Source organism: Podarcis pityusensis (genome assembly GCF_964106645.2).
Source record: "Podarcis pityusensis genome assembly, chromosome: 14".
Taxonomy (NCBI): Eukaryota; Metazoa; Chordata; class Lepidosauria; order Squamata; family Lacertidae; genus Podarcis; species Podarcis pityusensis.
The window spans coordinates 48277793-48297581 of record NC_138039.1 but is presented as its reverse complement, the minus strand read 5'-3'; the positions used below and the strand labels follow the sequence as shown (position 1 = coordinate 48297581).

Genomic DNA, 19789 nt, shown 5'->3' with positions numbered 1-19789 from the left:
AACACGCTGATTCACGGACTGTCTGTGGGCCAGATTTAGAAGGCGATTGGGCTGGATCCGGCCCCTGGGCCTTAGTTTGCCTACCCATGGGATAGAGTTTTGGGGAAGACACCAAGGGCCCTCACCAGCACAGGTATCAGAGGGCCCCCAAATGCAGCAGGGGTGTCTTACTAAATGCAAAAGTTAGTGAAATAATTACATTCCTATCTGAAGCAGCGGTGGTGTCACAGAGCGAGCTGGCAGTAAATTGCACCATTGAAAGTTGGAGTTAACTATTAGCAAAAACATGATCTTCACAGACTTGTCTGCGTGTCTAACCTAACAAGCACAGCTTACTCCATGAATCAGTTGTTGAGATAGAAAGTCCCTGCCTTGGCGCCTCCACACAGCCATCTAAGTCCCCTCCTCTCCAGGGCTTTCCCCAAGCAATCGAAGGCTGTGCCTGCATGAAGCCAACCTCTCCTCCGCTCTTTTCATGCCTTTTCTGGTTCTTAGACACTGGGGGGGGGGGAGCTTTTTGCAGCAGGAGAGGGAGACACCTGTGACTCTTTGCCAGCTGGACTCACCTCTGCCTCTGGGTCTCCCTCCTCCCACTTGCCTGCTTTGGCTTTTGGCCCTGATTCTGAACTTCTCTCTGCCATGTTGTTGTTGTTGTTGTTGTTTAGTCGTTTAGTCGTGTCCGACTCTTCGTGATCCTCTGGACCAGAGCACGCCAGGCACTTCTGTCTTTCACTGCCTCCCGCAGTTTGGTCAAACTCATGCTGGTAGCTTCGAGAACACTGTCCAACCATCTCGTCCTCTGTCGTCCCCTTCTCCTTGTGCCCTCCACCTTTCCCAACATCAGGGTCTTTTCCAGGGAGTCTTCTCTTCTCATGAGGTGGCCAAAGTATTGGAGCCTCAGCTTCACGATCTGTCCTTCCAGGGAGCACTCAGGGCTGATTTCCTTAAGAATAGATAGGTTTGATCTTCTTGCAGTCCATGGGACTCTCAAGAGTCTCCTCCAGCACCATAATTCAAAAGCATCAGTTCTTCCGCAACCAGTCTTCTTTATGGTCCAGCTGTCACTTCCATACATCACTACTGGGAAGCTCTCTGCCATAGACGCTCCCTGTTCACTATGCCCTGCTGCCTCTTCTCAGTCTTCTCCCTCTTCTCCCTCATTGTTTTCCCACCACCACTCCCCGTGCTCTGAGCCTTCTTCCCTTGGGGGTTCCTCAGCTGGTTCCTTCCACCATTCCTCTGCATCCAGCCAGTCCAAGACACCTAGGGGATCCCTCCAGATGTTGTTGGGCTCTGACTCCCATCATTCCTGACCACTGGACATGCTGGCTGGGGCTGAGGGAAGCGAGGGGATTGCCCCACAGATCCCCCATTCCTGGTCTCAAGAAGAGGGCTTGAAGTCCAGAGCCTAAATGCATTCCTGATGGAATGCAACTATCTCAGGGGTTCTTTTTGAAAAGTACCAGGCCTTTGAAGAAGTGGATTATAGCCAAAATCTGTTATAAACTGCTGGCCTTTTAAAGTGCCTCAAGACTCCTTTCTTGTTTTTGCAGCAACAGCTGCCACCTCTCTGGAAACTGTTATCAATGCACAGGCAGGTGCTTATTTACTGAACAGAGAGAGACCCAAAGGGTTTAAGGAGAGCAGGGGCCACTTTGAGAGGGAGGGAGAGAGAGAGGTGTGCTAGGGTTGCCATATTTTGAAGAGCAAAAAAGAGGAGACGTTTGCTGACTTCGACTTTTAACTATAGATCGCTATAACGACTCTCGTTTTACATACCCATGAAAAAGAGGGTGTGTCCTGCAAAAAGGGGACATATGGCAACTCTACAGGGATTCTGGAGTACCAAAAAGGCAAGGATGCCCAACCTGAGAAGGTGCCCAAGAGAATGGGATGTGCTTTGATTGTAACCCCTCTTCATCTGAGGCAATTGTCTCCGTTGTCTCCTGAATGAGGAGTTATTTTGTCATTTGGGAGCGGGGTAAATTGCAATTTGTTTATGCATAAAACGTACATTTCCCCCCAGCACCTTTTGAAACTCACCTTGTTTTGGTTTGAAATGGGGTCCTACCCTCTCCCCAAGTTATCCTGTGACAGATGCACAGGGGCTTGTTTTTAGTAGTGTTGTTGTTGTTGTTGTGTGGTGTAGTGGTTAAGAGCGATAGACTTGTAATCTGGGGAACCGGCTTCGCGTCTCCGCTCCTCCACATGCAGCTGCTGGGTGACCTTGGGCTAGTCACACTTCTTTGAAGTCTCTCAGCCCCACTCACCTCACAGAGTGTTTGTTGTGGGGGAGGAAGGGAAAGGAGAATGTTAGCCGCTTTGAGACTCCTGAAGGGGAGTGAAAGGCGGGATATCAAATCCAAACTCTTCTTCTTCTTCTTCTTCTTGTTATTATTTATTAAATTTGTATATTGCCCTATACCTGTAGATCTCAGGGTGGTTCACAACATAAAATTACAATACAAAAAAATATGGTTCTTGAGGCTAAGACAGGGTGGTGGGCAGTCATGGCCAAATCCTTCCCAAATAGGAGAGTCACTGTCTGTTATTGCTGTTTGATGGAAGTAATGGTCTGGATCAGGCAACTGAGGATCTATACCAGGCCTGGCCAATCCAGAGTCTTCATACTCCTGCCAATCGGAGGTCCTGATGTTGCACACTCCTGTTCTGTTCTGTGCCCAAAGGGGGTCCTGAGGCCTATAAGTAAAGTTCAGTCACAACCCGGGAAGACAACTGCAACCTTTCTTGATGTATAGGTGCAATTAATAACTGAAAGCTTTTAATTTACTACAGAGGGGAGGAGGAGGGAATAGTGCTCCAAAAGGACCTGGAACAATTACTATTAATCAAGGCAATTAATCAACTAACCTCTGCAGCGTTTGAGGGCACCCACTTCTCCTCAGTGCCTGATTTCCTTAGGTCCTTCTTACTCTTAGCTCTGCTGCCCACTTTCACTGGCCATGCTGGCTTTTATGCTTGCTGACCTCGCGAACACTTTCACTCTATTGGCACTTGTTGAAAGCTTGGAAGTTGCACAAGATGGGGAAGGCACGGAAGGCGCATTTCTGGATCTGCAGTCTGGAATGCGGACTGTGCCACAAGCAACATTCGTTTTAGAAGAGGATTGGGCAGACTTCTGGAAGTCAAGGCTATCAATGGCTACTAGCCATGATGGCGATGCGTCTAAAGCCCAGTTGCTGGAAGCCGCAGGAGGGAAGAGGGCTCTTCTGCTCAAATCCTGCTTGGGGGTTTCCCACAATCATCTTTTGGGCTGCTGTGAGAACAGGATGCTGGACTAGGTGGGCCACTGGCCTGATCCAGCAAACTCTTCATATGTTCTTATTGCTTGATACCCAAAATATTCCCCCCCCCTTTCCCTTTAGTTAGTTAAAACACTGAGAGGAAAAAACAATGCTGTCCAGGGTTGTAAAGACTGCGGAGAGAATAATTGGGTGCACTCTTCCCACCTTGGATCAAATCTATGCTTCCAGGTGCCATAAAAAAGCTGCAGAGATAGCGCAGGATAGTGCACACCCTGGAAATGATCTCTTTCAGCTTCTGCCTTCTGGAAGAAGGTACAGGGTTAATAAAGACTAGGACTAGCCGCCTGAGAAACAGTTTCTATCCAAATGCGATGGTATTCAGAGGTCTCCTGCCTTCAGTACTGGACGTAGTACATCGTCATCATGGCCAATAGCCATGGATAGCCTTATTGTACTCCATCACTTTGTTTAGCCTTAAAAAAGCCATCTGAGTGGCCCTCACCAGATCTTGTGGCAGCAAAGTCTCTCAATTAGATGCTGTGTTCACAGATATTCACAGATCATTGCATATCTGTATTTGCTTCTCATTTTTTTAAAGCCAGACAGTGACAAAGTTGCTCAATGATAAAGCCATTATGCAGTTGTAATAATACAATTGTTGATCAAAAACAGAGTAAAGTACCAACACAATGAGTATCACCGTATCTACAGTTCCCAAAAGCAAAAGAAAAGGAAACCAATTCTGAAGTCAAAGCATGTTTCTTAATAAACCCTTCCCTCAATTTTAGAGAACGTGTTAATTTTAATAATATCAGGATACTCGCGATGTTCCCTCTACATTCATCCAATATAAATGTTTTAAGTTTTTGTATCAAATTAGTATATATTTTATTGAATGACATTGTATACATTGCAGCAGCCTTTGGCTATAAGCAATAAACTTGACTGACTGACTGACTGACTCTACATTCATCACCCAGTGACAAATGTTTATGAATCGTGATTACCAACCTCTCTGCCACAATTAAATTCAACACAAAGGAATGCCATTCCTTTGTGGACAAGGCTTTTTGTTATTATTTAGAGTAACAGTTCGTGAGACAGTTGGTCTGTCTACTCCAGACATGATTGATATCACCCTTCTGACTTTACTCCAGTCTATAAATCACTCTGCACTTTCAGAACAAATGTATTTATCTTGTCACCATCTTCAGAGCTTATCTGAATTAGTACAGTAAAAGTTCTGAATTTTGGCTAGGATAGGACACCATCAAAACATCATTTTATCCTGCTTTTCTTTTAACACGACACAGTGTGGCATAGCAAAGTTCATGCGCCAAAGCTGTAGCCAAATATCACCTGATAAGCGTTCTTCAGACACACATATTCTGGAGCCAGTTAACAACCTAAGTATGCCTTAATAAGTTATCCTCTTTTGCTGTCCCTTCAAATTTTTAGAAATGTTTTTTAAAACAACCAGAAACCTTTACTAGCTGGTAACAAGACATGCCTTTACATCCTGGTAATTTTGATAATTGTCAAGGTGACAAATGCCTCCTTCAGAGGCCCCTGCTCCAAGTAGGGATTGCGGGGGGAGGCTGTGGGTTCCCAAATGTTGGACTCCACCCTCCTGTTATAGAGTTAAAGGTAAAGGGACCCCTGACCATTAGGTCCAGTTGTGGCCAACTCTGGGGTTGCGGCGCTCATCTCGCTTTATTGGCCGAGGGAGCCGGCATACAACTTCCAGGTCATGTGGCCAGCATCACTAAGCCGCTTCTGGCGAACCAGAGCAGCGCACGGAAACACCGTTTACCTTCCTGCCGGAGCAGTACCTATTTATCTACTTGTAGTTTGACGTGCTTTTGAACTGCTAGATTGGCAGGAGCAGGGACCGAGCAACGGGAGCTCACTCCGTCATGGGGATTCGAACCGCCAACCTTCTGATCGACAACCTAGGCTCTGTGGTTTAACCCACAGCGCCACCTGTGTCCCTTATAGAGTTATAGAGTTACGTGAGCGGAATTCCATTATCTTGACTTTGGGGACTTCCCATTCCCATTCAACAGTGCTATTTTTCTAGAAAAAGAGTTGCCGGAACTCACCATGAACGCCTCCCTTGTTCTCTTATAATGGCAATGGTGCCCAGCTGGGAGGTGCTGGTACTGAGTTTCTGGTGAGTTCCGGCTGAAAAAAAGCCCTGCCACTCAACCTGTAAATGTACAGTTGAACAAATTTTCCCCGTGAAGGGCAAAACTCAGTGGTTCTCTGTCTCTCCTTGGCTGAGCTGGAGAATGATTGGGACAGGTTTAAATAGTCATCATCTGAATGCTCACATGGATCCCTTTCTGCTGCTGAGGTCCTTTGAGTTAAATGCCCCAAGTTATATACTGGTGAGACCTGTGTTAGACATTTGGGAGCTGCTTCCGAGTTGCCTTCGAAGATCTGAGTGCATCTCTGCCGTTCCCTCACCTTGAGTGCCACTGCTCTGCAGGTGGAGATGCTCGTGGGTGTGCTAATTAGAGCTAATAATAACTCCCATGACCTGCCTTGGCACACAAATGCTTTTTTTTTTGCAGCCGGATGTCAGCCCTTCTGGGCTGGTCTGATGGGGTGGAGCACGTCACCCTACATGCCCAAGAACTGTACAAATTAGGGATAAAAATGGTCTTTAATCACAGGCTGGTCGGTGTCTCCACATTGCCTTGCCTAGATGCACAGGGAGAAGGATCTTCTGCAACTAAAACTCTTCCACCTAAAGCTTGGGTTTCTTTCTGTATGTGTTTTCAATCAGCTGGAATGAATAGTCATTGAGCGGGCCAGGAAATTCATTTCAGCAACTGTTCCAGGAAGGACACTGAGGTAAATTTTAAAACATTCATAGAATACTGTGCGTGTACAGGGTACAATCTGATTAGTGGCGTCTCTTTGAAGAAAAGGCTCCCCCGCCCCCCTCGTCCTTGCCCCCTAAGGTCACTAGGTGTGCCAGCCACAGGGTCAGATAGGAAATACAGTACAATAAATACAGCAGGGAACCACAATCACAAATCAGTAAAAATCCCTGAAATCTAGGTCAGAGAACCACAGTATTTCTCTAAACTGGAAACATATAATTGACAGCTCAGCACCATCTTGAAATGCCTGAGCCAACAAACTCTCTTAAAATATTTTGCAGCGTAATGGGAATTTTTTTTTTAGTGCTTTCCTGAACATTCTTTATTGCCAAATGAAAGCTGCAAATGGAAAAGATAAAAAACATGTAGGTGAAAGTTTCACTTTAATTGACCACAGAGGTATTAATAATTAGCATTTATGCAATACTCTCGGTTGTTTTGGATGCCTCATGCATAGTACCAGACTTCTTACAACAGCTTCATTTGAGGGGGTGTGTGCAGAGGGAGCGCTGCCAAGTCCCTCAAGGGAAGGGCCTATAGATTCATGGGAGAGCATATGCTCTGCAGGCAGAAGGTCTCAAGTTCAATTCCTGGCATAGCATCTCCAAATAAGGATGAAACCCTGGGGGAGATGCTGCCAGTTAGTGCTGACATTACTGAGCCGGGTGGGCCAAGGGTCTGACTCGGCATACTGCTGCTTCCTATTTATGTAGAACCATGAAGGACTAGAAGGGACGTGGGTTGCGCTGTGGGTTAAACCACAGAGCCTAGGACTTGCCGATCAGAAGGTCAGCGGTTCGAATCCCCGCGACGGGGTGAGCTCCCGTTGCTCGGTCCCTGCTCCTGCTAACCTAGCAGTTCAAAAGCATGTCAAAGTGCAAGTAGATAAATAGGTACCGCTCCGGCGGGAAGGTAAACAGCATTTCCGTGCACTGCTCTGGTTCTCCAGAAGCGGCTTAGTCATGTTGGCCACATGACCCGGAAGTTGTACACCAGCTCCCTCGGCCACTAAAGCGAGATGAGCGTCGCAACCCCAGAGTCATCCGCAACTGAACCTATTGGTTGGGGTCCCTTTACCTTTATGAGGACTAGAACCTTACTTTTTAGAGGAAAGGCCAATACCTCAGTGGTAGAACACTTTCTCTGCATGCAGAAATGCTCAAGTGCAATTTTTGGCATCTGCAGGTAAGGCTGGGAAAGATTTCCATTTGAAACCCTGGGGAGCTGCTGCAAGTCAGAATCAAGAGTACTGAGCTAGGATGGAGAGAAAACCAGAGCAACTTGGCCTGCCCTTGGGACCTTCTAGCAGCCCCACCAGGTCTGGGGGACATCAGCTGCCATTGGCCAAAAGGTTGGTGCTTTGAGCCCACTCAGCAGACTTGAACTCACTGCCCTTGAGTGGGGTGGGGGCCGCTGCTGGGAGGAGGCAGTAAACTTGCCCCCTCCTAATTGATCTTGAGGTCTAAGCCACTTTGTTTAAAATTTTGGGAAGCAGTTGAGCAAGCCCGGTACAAATTGGCAAGGCTGCCCCACCTAGGGAAAGCCACAGAGTTCGAATGATGAATATCTTTGACTCACAAAGGCATTGGCTTTTGGGGGTTGACCTTGGCATGCCTCACTGAACAAAAAACAAGATCAAGAATTACTTTCTCTCTCTCTCTGTTGTTGTTGTTGTTGTTGTTGTTGTTAATCAAATTTCCTGATTTGACTGGGACATCCTGGAATTACAGAAGCCATCCTGGCTTCTGATTAGATTCTGGGATGTCATATTCTGGCTTCAGTGAGGGCCTGGCCCCCAAAGATGTGTGTCCTGATTTTCCTCTGCAGCATGTTGGAGGGTATGATATAAAGTCGCCTTGGTACTCAGACATTTTGGCTCCCAAATGCTACGAACCCAGAAGTGAGTGTTCTGGTTTGCAAACGTTTTTTGGAAGCTGAATGTCTGTTTTGGTTGTTGGCATTGTTTCTGGGGCCAATCAGAAGCCTCACTTTGTTTTGTGAACGTTTTGGAAGTCGAACGGACTTCTGGAAAGGATTCTGTTCAACAACCAAGGTACGACTGTATTCCACAAGCCAACCAATTTTATTTTTAAAGCATGTCAGAAGAGAGGTTTCGAAATGTTTTAAATACAAAATTTAATAGAATTGGGAAATAATTGGTTCCATTTCCAAATTGCACTCAGCAACCAAAATCTCCCCTTTTGTCACTTGAGCCCTTTAGATTGAGCCCAGCCCACTGGGACAAGAGCAGCTGAGGACAAGGCTTCCCCACCCCCATGCATATGACCCCCCCCCCCAATCTCCAGTCATGGCTCCTTCACACACAGATTGTCAGAGCAGGGTGTGATCACACCTTGGGGAAAGTGCTTCACGCTATTGTGGGTAAGCGTGAATTGGTCCCATAATTCCCATTGGTATATATTTATATTTCTCTCTCCTGTGTTTTCCTTGATATAAACTGCGTGTTGTTAGCCCGGAGAATGAAAATATCCTCCAGCTTTCTGTGCTGTCAATCATTCTAGGAAATGGGCACACAATGTTCATTAAAAAACGTATTATTTCATCAAGGCAAGACATGGGAGCTGTAGACTGGAAATGCTGCTTGTACTGAGGTATCTTCATTCCTTTTTTTGCAGAGGGGGCAGGTTTTTTTTTTAATTTAAGCAGAGTTTGAGGCACCTGAGCCTGGAGCGTCACTGCTGGTGTGTTGATTGTTGGACATAAAGTTGCCTTCTACAGAGTCGAGGCTCGTCTACACTTCCATTTGTCTCATGATTGGCAGGCGCGGGTCAAAGAGATTTTTCTTTTGCCCCATCGCTTTCCCTGGGGAAACCCACTGCTTACTCCTGAATCAGAACAAATGCCCACTGGTCTTTCTGTAGATTGCCTGTTTATTCCAATTCAGCAGCAAATTGTGTGTTTTCCCAGGTATGTGGTGGGACAAAAGAAAAACCTCTCGCCCCCTGACTAAAAATCACAGGACAAAGGAAAGTGAAGGAGCCGTTAGCTTAGAGCCTAGGGAGGAGAAGCGGCAGATTTCCAGGCTTCCAGGCAGGAGTCCTTGCCAACCCTACCTGGAGACTGAGGTGGCCCAAAGGGGGACACTGATTAGTATGTACAGAAGGTATTTCAGAAACAATTACTCTGACTTGAATGGAGAAACAGCCTTTCTTACCCTAGTGGGAAAGGCTGTGACCAGGTGCTCACTCAGTCTGCAGCCCAACAGGTGCTGCTCACTGCGGTGAGGCCACTCTATGGCCCCTCCTGCTCCCCTTTCTTAGGGTTCCTTAGCTTTCAACTGGGCTTGGGCCAAACACGATGGAGGACTCCTTCAGCACAGAACCCACAGGCTGCACACTGACTTGGCACACGGAGGGGAATGAGGCCAAAATTTGACACTCCGGACCCAGCCTTCCCCAAGCTGTCTAAATGAGGAGCTAGGTTTGGGAAGGAAGGTGCAAGGTTCTGGCGGGGTCCTCAAACCCTCACACCTCCTTCCCAAAGCTCAGTGCTTCACTTACCCAGCTTTGGTTAGGCAGTGCAAGGGCTGGGTGGGGGGTGTTTCAAATGTTGCCAAGGGCTGTGTTTGGCTGCTCCCGCTCACAACCCCTCCCCTCTGGGAGAAGGAGAGGCCTTGTGGACATCCAATTAAGCTGAATGTTGGGAGATTCAGGCAGGGAAATGAAAGGACTTCTTCACGCAGCACGTTGTTAAACTATGGAACTCCTTCCCACAAGAGGCAGTGATGGCCACCATACAGACTGGATGACTGTAAAAGAAGATTGGACAAATTCATGGAGGAGGAGGGGGCTATCGATGGCTGCTAGCCATGATGGTTATGCTCTGCCGCCACAGGAGGGGAGAGTGATTCTTGTGCTCAGGTCCTGTTGCTGGTTTCCCACAGGCATCTGACTGGCTGTTGTGAGAACAGGACGCTGGACTAGATGGTTCCACTGGCCTGATCCTGTAGGCTCATGGTGCTCACCCACCTTAGAGGGTTGTCATGAGGATTACTGTGAAATAATGTGACAGAGCGTAACTATGTTAAAGAGCTGTTTGAAGGCAAAGTGTAATTACAGTGGTACCTCGGGTTAAGAACTTAATTTGTTCTGGAGCTCCGTTCTTAACCTGAAACTGTTCTTAACCTGAAGCACCACTTTAGCTAATGGAGCCTCCTGCTGCCGCTGCGCCGCTGGAGCATGATTTTTGTTCACATCCTGAAGCAAAGTTCTTAACCCGAGGTAATATTTCTGGGTTAGCGGAGTCTGTAACCTGAAGCTTATGTAACCTCTGGTTGTGAATTGGATCCATTCTGGAGGCCCGTTCGCATCATGAAAAGAGTGCAACCTGAAGTGCCGTATCTGTGCAGGTGCGTTGTGCGATTTGGAGCTTGTGCGCATGCACAAAGTTTGATTTAGCGCTTCTGCGCATGCGCGAGTGGCAAAACCGGGAAGTAACCTTTTCTGGCTCTTCCAGGTCGCTGCGGGACGTAATCTGAAAGAATGTAACATGAAGCAAACGTAACATGAGGTATGACTGCATTATGTATGAATTTTAAAGGATTTGGAATCTATATGTATCTGAGCCTTCTAAAACAGTGAGGTGAAAAAATGTATCTCCTCCTGGGGCTCTTAATAGTACAACCTTTGGAAAGGAAGCATAGCAAACACTTAGTTAAACATTAATGTATGACCTTTGGTGGTCCCCATCACCTCTCCTTACCCAAAGGTTAATTCCAGTTTATGCAGTCAGCTGAACTAAGTGTTAAAATGATGCATGGACTCAACCACTTCAGGCTTGCTGACAGTGTTGTATATCTGAAGAAAGGAAAGACGTCCCTGATGCATAGAAATTTAGCATGTGAAGGAGAAGAGCTCTGGGCTCATTATCTTCCATACATGCTGTTTTCTTGCGCTTGTGGGGCATCAAACATCTCAGCCCCACCAGCCCACAGTAGGCCTTCCAAGAAGACATTGGCACCCAGCTCCTCTGACTGTCTAAAATGGCCGTGAAGAGGTCAAAATTGTGTAATGGGCACAAAGAAGGGGGGCAGAATTGTGCCCACCCCTATCTGCCACACACTCATTGGTTCTGCAGACACAGCACATTCTCCACTTAGAAGTTCTGCCATTAGGCATTAGGAATCTGGAGCGTCATATTCTCTTGCAGGACACTGGAGGAGGGAACTGATGCCAGCAAGTGGAGGAAGGGGGAACAGCTTTCTGGACTTCTGCCTTGGAATCCCACAAGGCTGAGGAAGATGTGATCAAAGAGTTATCTTATTAATCAGAAAGCATCTTTGGACTATGGCCCAGGATCACCCTCTCTTGTCTGCTGCTTTCTTGTTCTGCGGTAGAGCTATGGTTCATCTACGTCTTAATTTAGGAGTCTTTATAAACGAGTGAAGCAAAAAAACACCTCCACCATGGAAGAAGATTTTTCTGTTTTTTACAGCATGCAATGTACTTCCATTAACTGTGAAATGTTTTGCATGGTTGATTATGGTGGTGGTTTCATTCAAAATACAAACATCTTGTTTATACCTGCAGAGTGAGGCTGATCAGTGGAACCAGCAGGGCTTCTTGTCAAGAACAAAACTGCACCTTTTAAGATCCTGGTGGGCAACCTGCCTTATTTTATGATTACCTTCAAGGGAATGGCACCTTTGGCAGGAAAAGGCCGCCCGCCCCTGTTTGGAGTGGAATGCCTTCACGAGTTAACTGGGGCCTGGGACTACTTGCATCAGCTATGACTCTTTCTCAGGCTTACTTCCCCATCTGTTAAATGAGCATAAAAGTAACATACCTCACCTAAAGTCTGTAAAACTATGCTGAAATCCTGAACCCAATTACCTGTGCCTCATTGAACTCCATTTAATTTATATTGGAGCAAATGTGCATTGGCAGCGGTGGAATTGGATACTATGGTGCCCTGTGAGGCCAAAATTTGGCAGCCTCACCCCAGCCCTTGTGCCTCCTTCCCAAAGCTGGAAAAGAACTAACTAGGCTTTGGGAAGGAGGAGGGAGGACTCCAGGACCGGAGGACCCTGTCCATGCCACCTTCCAAAGCCCAGTGCTTCGCTTATTAGGCTTTGAGAGGCCGCCCCCTTGGCTCAGTGCCCAGTAGTACAGTCTTTGTTCATAAGATGCAGCTGTCTCCCACTCTCTTGTCTTTAATGGTGCCCAGTTTTTGGTTCCTGTTGCTCAGCTTGTACTCTGGGAGGGCTGTTCCTGACTAGAAAGAGACACTCTCAGGCCTGGGGAAGATATTAATTCAAGGAGTGTACAGTACTTATTTACTGCTGGGTTGCTGTTAAATCCCTCTATTCATAATTAACTAGGGTGAAAACTTCACACACACATTTCTAGTGAGTATTTCTTATTTGCAGGTTTTGGAATAATTGAATTTAGAGCCTGAAGACCAAGGGAGAAATTAAGTCCCTCCATTCATAATTAACTAGGGGGGAATATTTCACACATTCTAGCTAGTATTTCTTGTTGGCAGAGTTTGGAATAATTGAATGGAGAGAGTCTGAGGCCCTGGGAGGGATGTGGTGGAGGTGAATGGCAAATTCAGCTCCGCTTAATTCAATCCATGTGTCCACCTTGTTTGTGAAAGAGGAAGAGGAGAAGGGAAGGACAGGATGTCAGGTTCTGGGAAATCTCATCCTTCCAATCTCAGCACATTCTCCTGCTACAAAAGGTTTAATGAAAACAAACCAGTCCTCATCTGGCCATAAACGGAGTCCCTGGAGTTATGACCAGAATGCGTTCATATTGAAAAGTCCTTTACAGTATGGCATGTTCAAGGGTTACATTAATCACAAAAGTCTGCTTAGGCTACTGCCCAGAGGGGTTCTCTCTGTCTGCTGTTTCCTGGTACTCCCACAGCGCACTATTCAGCTACTGTTCCAAAGGGGTTTCTTTTTTTTAGCGAGAGATACATAATGTAAAAAACAGCTGCACCTGTTGTTGTTTTAAAGACATGCAATGCCCTTCATTGCACCCTAATGCTGTTCAAGTAACTGGTAACTGTACCTGGGCCTTGGGTCTGCAGAAAACCTCCAGCCTTTGGCACATTTTGAAAAAAGGGATGGAAGATGGCAAAGAAACAGCTCCTTTTGCTTCACAGGACTCACGCCTGGCACTAAGCAAAAGATTCTTTTTTGAGTTTCTTAGGCTGTTTGCTTCCAGCATTCATATCTCCAAGTGCTGCTCTTTCTGTACCCAAAGCAACACTGTCCTATGGCTGAGCCACTTCTGGGGCCAAATGTCCCACCAGTCCATTGGATGGACTGTTGCTGTGGCCCTATTCTTCTTCCAGCTTGGAGTAGGAAAACACTGATTAGTTGCTTATCCACATCAGGCCCCGTCAGGAAATAGTTTACTCAGTGCCACTGGCAAATGGGTGGCCTTCACAAGGCAGCCTTGGCAAATGCCTGGAGCTGGGGCCTTCTGTCACTCTTGCCAGTGACTGCCATGAAAAACGTAATTATGCTGATTGGAAATGGTTGCAGGCAGAACTGCCTGGTGCCAAGTGTTTTCCCCGAGGCCCAGCCTAACCTTTGCCAAAGGCGTGGTTTCTCTCTTTCTGAAATGCTAAGGAAGGGGAGAGGATCCCCTTGGAGAAGCCATGTCGTGTCAACCATTTATTCATTTTGCACATTCAGCACCGGAAGACCAAGCTGCAAAAGCATCTCGCAATATACAGGGCAGTGGGGCGCAGAGAAAGCAGAATTCCAGTCTTGTGTTTCCTTCTGGCTGGCATTTCTCATTTGTTTTCTGTCGCCTGGAGGTGCTTTTTAGATAAGTGTTATCTGGTAAACAGCCCAAGTGAAAGCAGTTTGGCAAAGCGACAAAGAAACCCGAAAACGCGTGCATGTTTTTAAAACAAAGTCAGTGAAAATTTGGGTGCAATCTTATTGCACCCCCAATGTCTCCTGAACAAACCTTGTAGTTGAGAGTGTCAAGGTGAGGGATTTGCAAGCAACTGTTGCCATGTGAACATGTGGCCTCTTCTGTCCAGGGTTTCAAAGGCTCCATCTTCCGACCCTCCTCCCCTTCCGGATTTCATTTTACAGATGACGCTCTGGAGTCCTTCAGCAGTGAGGGAAATGCACTCTACACCTGCTCAGGAGTAGTTCGATCTATTTCTGTTTCCTTGTTTTCCAGAGCAGAACCCTCAAAGCAGGTGCCAAATGTGAGGCTAGGTTTATTATATATATATATATATATATATATATGCCTCCCACTTTGAAAAGCAGCCTCCAGATCAGGGATGGGAAAGCTGTGGACCTCCTGATGCTGCAGGACTGAAATTCCCACAATCCCTGACCTTTTGCTGTATTGACAGGGACTGATGGGAGTTGGAATCCAACAATTCCAGGTTCCTCATCCCCTGTTCTAGTTATATTCAACACTCTTGACTTTGAAACCAGTTGAGGACAGGCTACTACAGAATTAAAACAACAACAACACATCCAATGTAAATGAGCTTTCCCCACCTCAAATGTGCAAGGAGGGAGGCAGTAATCCTTTCTATTTCCACCTGTGAAATTCCTGTGGGTAATGCTATCTATTTAGCCACCAGCAATATGGAGGAATGGCAAATGCTTAGAATTTCAAAAGTCACCCTACAATTGTTAAGAAGCAGGTGTGGGTGTTTTCCAGGCCTTGGGAAATAATATTTTGAAGCTAGTTGTATTCTGTTGAATCCATTTCAGTATACAAAAGCAAGGTGGAAGCAAAATCCCCTAACTTTCCTGAAGCCACAAATCTTTAATTGACGCTAAAATCAATTTCTCAGATGTTGTCGTGGAGCCAGCATTCTCCTCCTGCTCCTGCTCTTGCTTTTCTTTGCATTTCTCCACCCATCGGAAAAAGAATTCAGCATCTTGATGACTGTGGCACCGGGCAACATCATTCCAATTAACCATAGTGAAAGTGAGTGTGGTATTTGACAGAAGAATGGCTGCCGTTGCTAAGCAAACACTGTTCAGCTATGCCTGTCAGAGATAAAAGCTGGCTGAGAGGGCTGGGTCCAAAGTTCTCATTAAAAGAGCATTACGGGGTGCTGCTGTGGTGCGCTGAGTGGAGAGGTGCCCACCTCTCTTGGCTTTTGGACAGCTCAGTCGCTTGCTTAATGGCTTGTGATGACCGGTGGCTACTCTGAGCAACTGGTATCTGCAGCTTACACGTCACAGGCAGAGCTAGGACTGGAAATGAGTGTTCTGCTTGTGTGCATTTGTAGCTGGAGACCAGAGAAAGAGCTTGATGCTAGCAGTGAGAAAAGCACTGAATTCCGCTATTGGCTGGAAAAAAGCAGTCTCGGTGGAAACTGCAAGAGTGTGTGCTTTTGCGGGGGTCAATGCTGTTTGAAAGGTCGGCATTCCTAATGGACGTGTAAGGTAGTAAAAGCACTCTGGGAAATGATATATAATGAAATGAAAAAAATGTTTAAAATAACCTTTATAAAGAAACCAGAAGCATTTTTTAAAGGAATTGTAGACAAACCTAGACAGCATCTTAAAAAGCAGAGACATAACCTTGCCAACAAAGATCCGTATAGTAAAAGCTATGGTTTTCCCAGTAGTGATATATGAAAGTGAGAGCTGGACCATAAAGAAGGCTGATCGCCGAAGAATTGATGCTTTTGAATTATGGTGCTGGAGGAGACTCTTGAGAGTCCCATGGACAGCAGGAAGATCAAACCTATCCATTCTTAAGGAAATCTGCCCTGAGTGCTCACTGGAAGGACAGATCCTGAAGCTAAGGCTCCAATACTTTGGCCACCTCATGAGAAGAGAAGACTCCCTGGAAAAGACCCTGATGTTGGGAAAGATGGAGGGCACAAGGAGAAGGGGACGACAGAGGACGAGATGGTTGGACAGTGTTCTCGAAGCTACCAGCATGAGTTTGACCAAGCTGCGGGAGGCAGTGGAAGACAGGAGTGACTGGCGTGCTCTGGTCCAGGGGGTCACAAAGAGTCGGACACGACTAAACAACTAAACAACAACAACAACAACAGGTACCAAGATTCCAAAGGAGCAGAAAAGACTTTTCATGTATGCTACGACAGTCGCACGGATGCTACTAGCCCAGAGATGGGAAGAAGACAAAGTCCCTGCCAGAGAAGAATGGCAAATTAAGCTGTTGGACTACGCCAAAATGGCAAAACTGACCAGAAGGCTCAGGAACCAAGACAAAACTTTCAAGAAAGAATGGGAAAGATTTATAATTTATTTAAGAGACCACTGTAAGCAAATGAAAACAATAGCAGGATTTTAACAACACTGGTAATGTAACAAATACTTTGGATGATAATGGATAGACTTAAAATCTGGATGATGAAATAATATGCAGCTGAAATTGATGACAATAGGACCCATGGAGGGGATGGTGGGAAGTCTTGAGATTCAGAGAAATCTCTAAATCTGAGTATGTATTTGATATTATTATAATTTTACACTTGTAAAATCAAATAAAAATTATTTACAAAAAGAAAGAAAGAAAGGTTGGCATTCCTAGGCCTAGTGACTACTTTCTGCGGCTCAGCTTGTCTATTTGCAAATAAGCAGCTTGTACTTTATTAAAGGCTTACAGTGTGTCTTTTTTTACTGACGTGGTTACAAGCCACTCCTGGAACATCCAGTTCTTCATGGAAATGGCAAGCATGACGCAATGAAGAGACCCATGTCCCTAAGAGGTTGATTTGCTTCCCATTTTGATACAAACCTACTTGCAGGGTGGCATAACCTTACATTATGTGCTGTATGCAGTCTCCATTTTGATTGTGCTTCCTGCAAATTGCAGAAAATCAACAAGACTAAATCAACCCTCACCAAATCTAGACTTGACCTCTATAGTGTATTCAGCACACAAGTTGATGTTCTATTTACGTGTGCTCTTATAAGTAGGTATCCCCTTTGCAAGTGGGTGCATTTTTTTAAAAAAGAGTTTGCAATATCCTTTTGCAATAATGCCTTTTGCAATGGGACCATTTCAACACATGGTTCAGCAGGACTGCTGTTAAAGGACAGAAGCGAAGGGGCTCCTCTGTTTGCTAGAGGGTTGTACATACGGTTTTCATGAAAACCCCCAAACCCAGTACAGGTTGATGGCTTGTTTGTAAAGGGGTGACCTTTTCCCTTGAGAAATGGTTTAGGCAGAACTGATTGCTGTGCCAATTACATCACAACCACTGGCAGATTTGAATAGGTAAGATGGGTTATGAGCAGCAATAGAAATTATCAAAACTTTAGCTACAAGGAAGAGATACAAAATACCAGGGCAGGTGGAGGCTATTCAGAGAAAGCTGGCTGTACAGATTCGATCCCCACCCCCCACTCTAAAAGGCTGCTCCTAAACTCTGCTAAATTCAGGTTTCAGACTCATTCCAACTTAAGTGTTTAGGGAAGTTTTTACTGTTTGAAGTTTTATTCTGTTTTTAGTCCTCTATTGGGAGCCGCCCAGAGTGGCTGGGGAAACCCAGCCAGATGGGTGGGGTATAAATAATAAAATTATTATTCTTATAAGTGTTGAGCCTGCAGAGCTATTACTTCAGCCTTCTATAAGAGCAGGAGAGTGAGAGCAAAAGAGAGCAAGCAATTGTTGGTGCAGGAGTGAGTTCGAAACCAAAAAGCAGCCTTTCTGGAGCTGCCCAATGGTCACTTACATCCTGTCTTTTAAAAAATTCTCCTACCAATTTTTTTTCATGCTATTAATTTTTTACTAATATTTCTAGACTGCTGTTCCACCAATAAGCCTTCAAAGTAAAAAGGTAAAGGGTCCCCTGACCATTAGGTCCCGTCGCAGATGACTCTGGGGTTGTGGCGCTCATCTCGCTTTATTGGCCAAGGGAGCCGGCATACAGCTTCTGGGTCATGTGGCCAGCATGACTAAGCTGCTTCTGGCGAACCAGAGCAGCACACGGAAACACCGTTTACCTTCCCGATTTATCTACTTGCACTTTGACGTGATTTTGAACTGCTAGGTTGGCAGGAGCAGGGACCGAGCAACGGAAGCTCACCCCATCACAGGGATTTGAACCACCGACCTTCTGATTGGCAAGTCCTAAGCTCTGTGGTTTAACCCACAGTGCCACCCATGTCCCAAGCCTTCAAAGTAGCTAAAAAATAATAATATATTCCTGGTAAAATAATAAAAAAGCACCATTCCATTCTTGCAGTAGGTATATTCACCTGTGTGTAAGCACCCATGTTGCTATAAGGGGAGGCAATGCAAGGAGGGTCATACGGTCCCAATGTTTTTACAAAGGAAACATAGTCTTCAGAAGGGGCTGTTTTGAGAAGTGATGGTGCAGACATGCTTAACCTGAACTCCCCCCACTGCGCTTCCCCCACCATGCTACAAATTGCCACCTCCTCCATCTGTTTCCTCCTCCATCGCCACTGCCCAGTTGGCTCCAGGAGTGGTCTGGGCTCTCAGGCCCAGTGATCCAAAATTTGCTCCCACCATGTTGAAGTTGGCCTCCGTCCACTTGGAGACCAATGAAAACATTACTTTATAAACCTATTGGTTAAACCAACAGAGCTTGCAGCAGCCCTCCTCGCTTTACAATGATCTTACACAAACGGATGTTTTGCCAGGGTCTCTTTGATTCAAAGGAACAGGATGCTGTGCTACTTCAGGCAACTCAGATGAACAAAAGGGAGCTGAGAATGAGAGCCCAGATGTGGGATTTTCCTTGAGACCACAAATATTACACACACACACACACACACACACACACACACACGATTAAACTATTGCAAGCAGATGTGCCTTGCTCGATCCAGCAATGGCTGGCTTTGCTCAGCTACCTTGAGGTCGCCTAGATTTTCACGAGTATTTCAGTCTTAGTAACAGAAGACTGTACTCAGTTTCCCAATGAGCAGATACTTATGGGTGCTAATCTTTTTTTCTTTTTCTTTTGCAAAGCCACTTCAGTCCTGTTATAAGAGTTACCAATTCGGGGAGAACATGAGCCCAATCCTGCCCACCTTGCGCTCGAAGCAGACCCACATTTTTTTGAATTTTCCCATTATCTGTCCTCGTACAGCATCTACCATTTACTCAGCGCAGTTTCCACAAACGTATGTTAAAAATCTGGAAAGTTGGCAACTCACCTTTCTTCTTCCTGCTCTTTGGAGTCTCAGGACTAACAGCAAGGCAGAAAAGGAACAGAAGTGAGAAGATCAGGAAGCTTCTCATTTCTTTGCCTTTTTACACAACAAGAGAGACTGCTTTCCTGCGTGATGTGGGCACAGGAAGGAAAGGAATAGCCCCCCCCTGCTCATCAATACATAGTGAGGATCAGCAGCTCATTAATGATTAACCTTTAAAATGGAGTTCAGTGTCTCCCCCTCTTTGGCCCCAAAGAAACATCACCTTAATCTGGGTTGGTCTTTTCTTTTAGGCCTAACAGCACAGAACCACCCCTAGCCTAACCCCAGACCATAACAGAACTAACCTTTTATTTTATTTTTAACTTTGATCAATTTAGGTTTTTTTTAAATGATATTTATTAAAATTTCAAAAGAAAAGAAAAATCACATTGATGAGAAAATTAACAATAAAAAAGAAAAATACAAAATACAAAGAAGAAAAAACAGTTAAAAACAATTCCATCTTT

General features: G+C 45.7%; 1 protein-coding gene across 1 annotated transcript in view; it reads right to left on the bottom strand.

Annotated features, from left to right (window-relative positions):
- The window catches only part of LIPC (lipase C, hepatic type), a 58661-nt gene extending 39219 nt beyond the window's left edge, over window positions 1-19442 (bottom strand). Inside the window, exon 1 of the mRNA XM_080980790.1 lies at window positions 19284-19442. Within this exon, the coding sequence (XP_080836916.1) occupies window positions 19284-19368 (85 nt within the window). The 5' untranslated portion in view covers window positions 19369-19442. The remainder of the gene's footprint in view (window positions 1-19283) is intronic.
- Window positions 19443-19789: the final 347 nt, after the last annotated feature.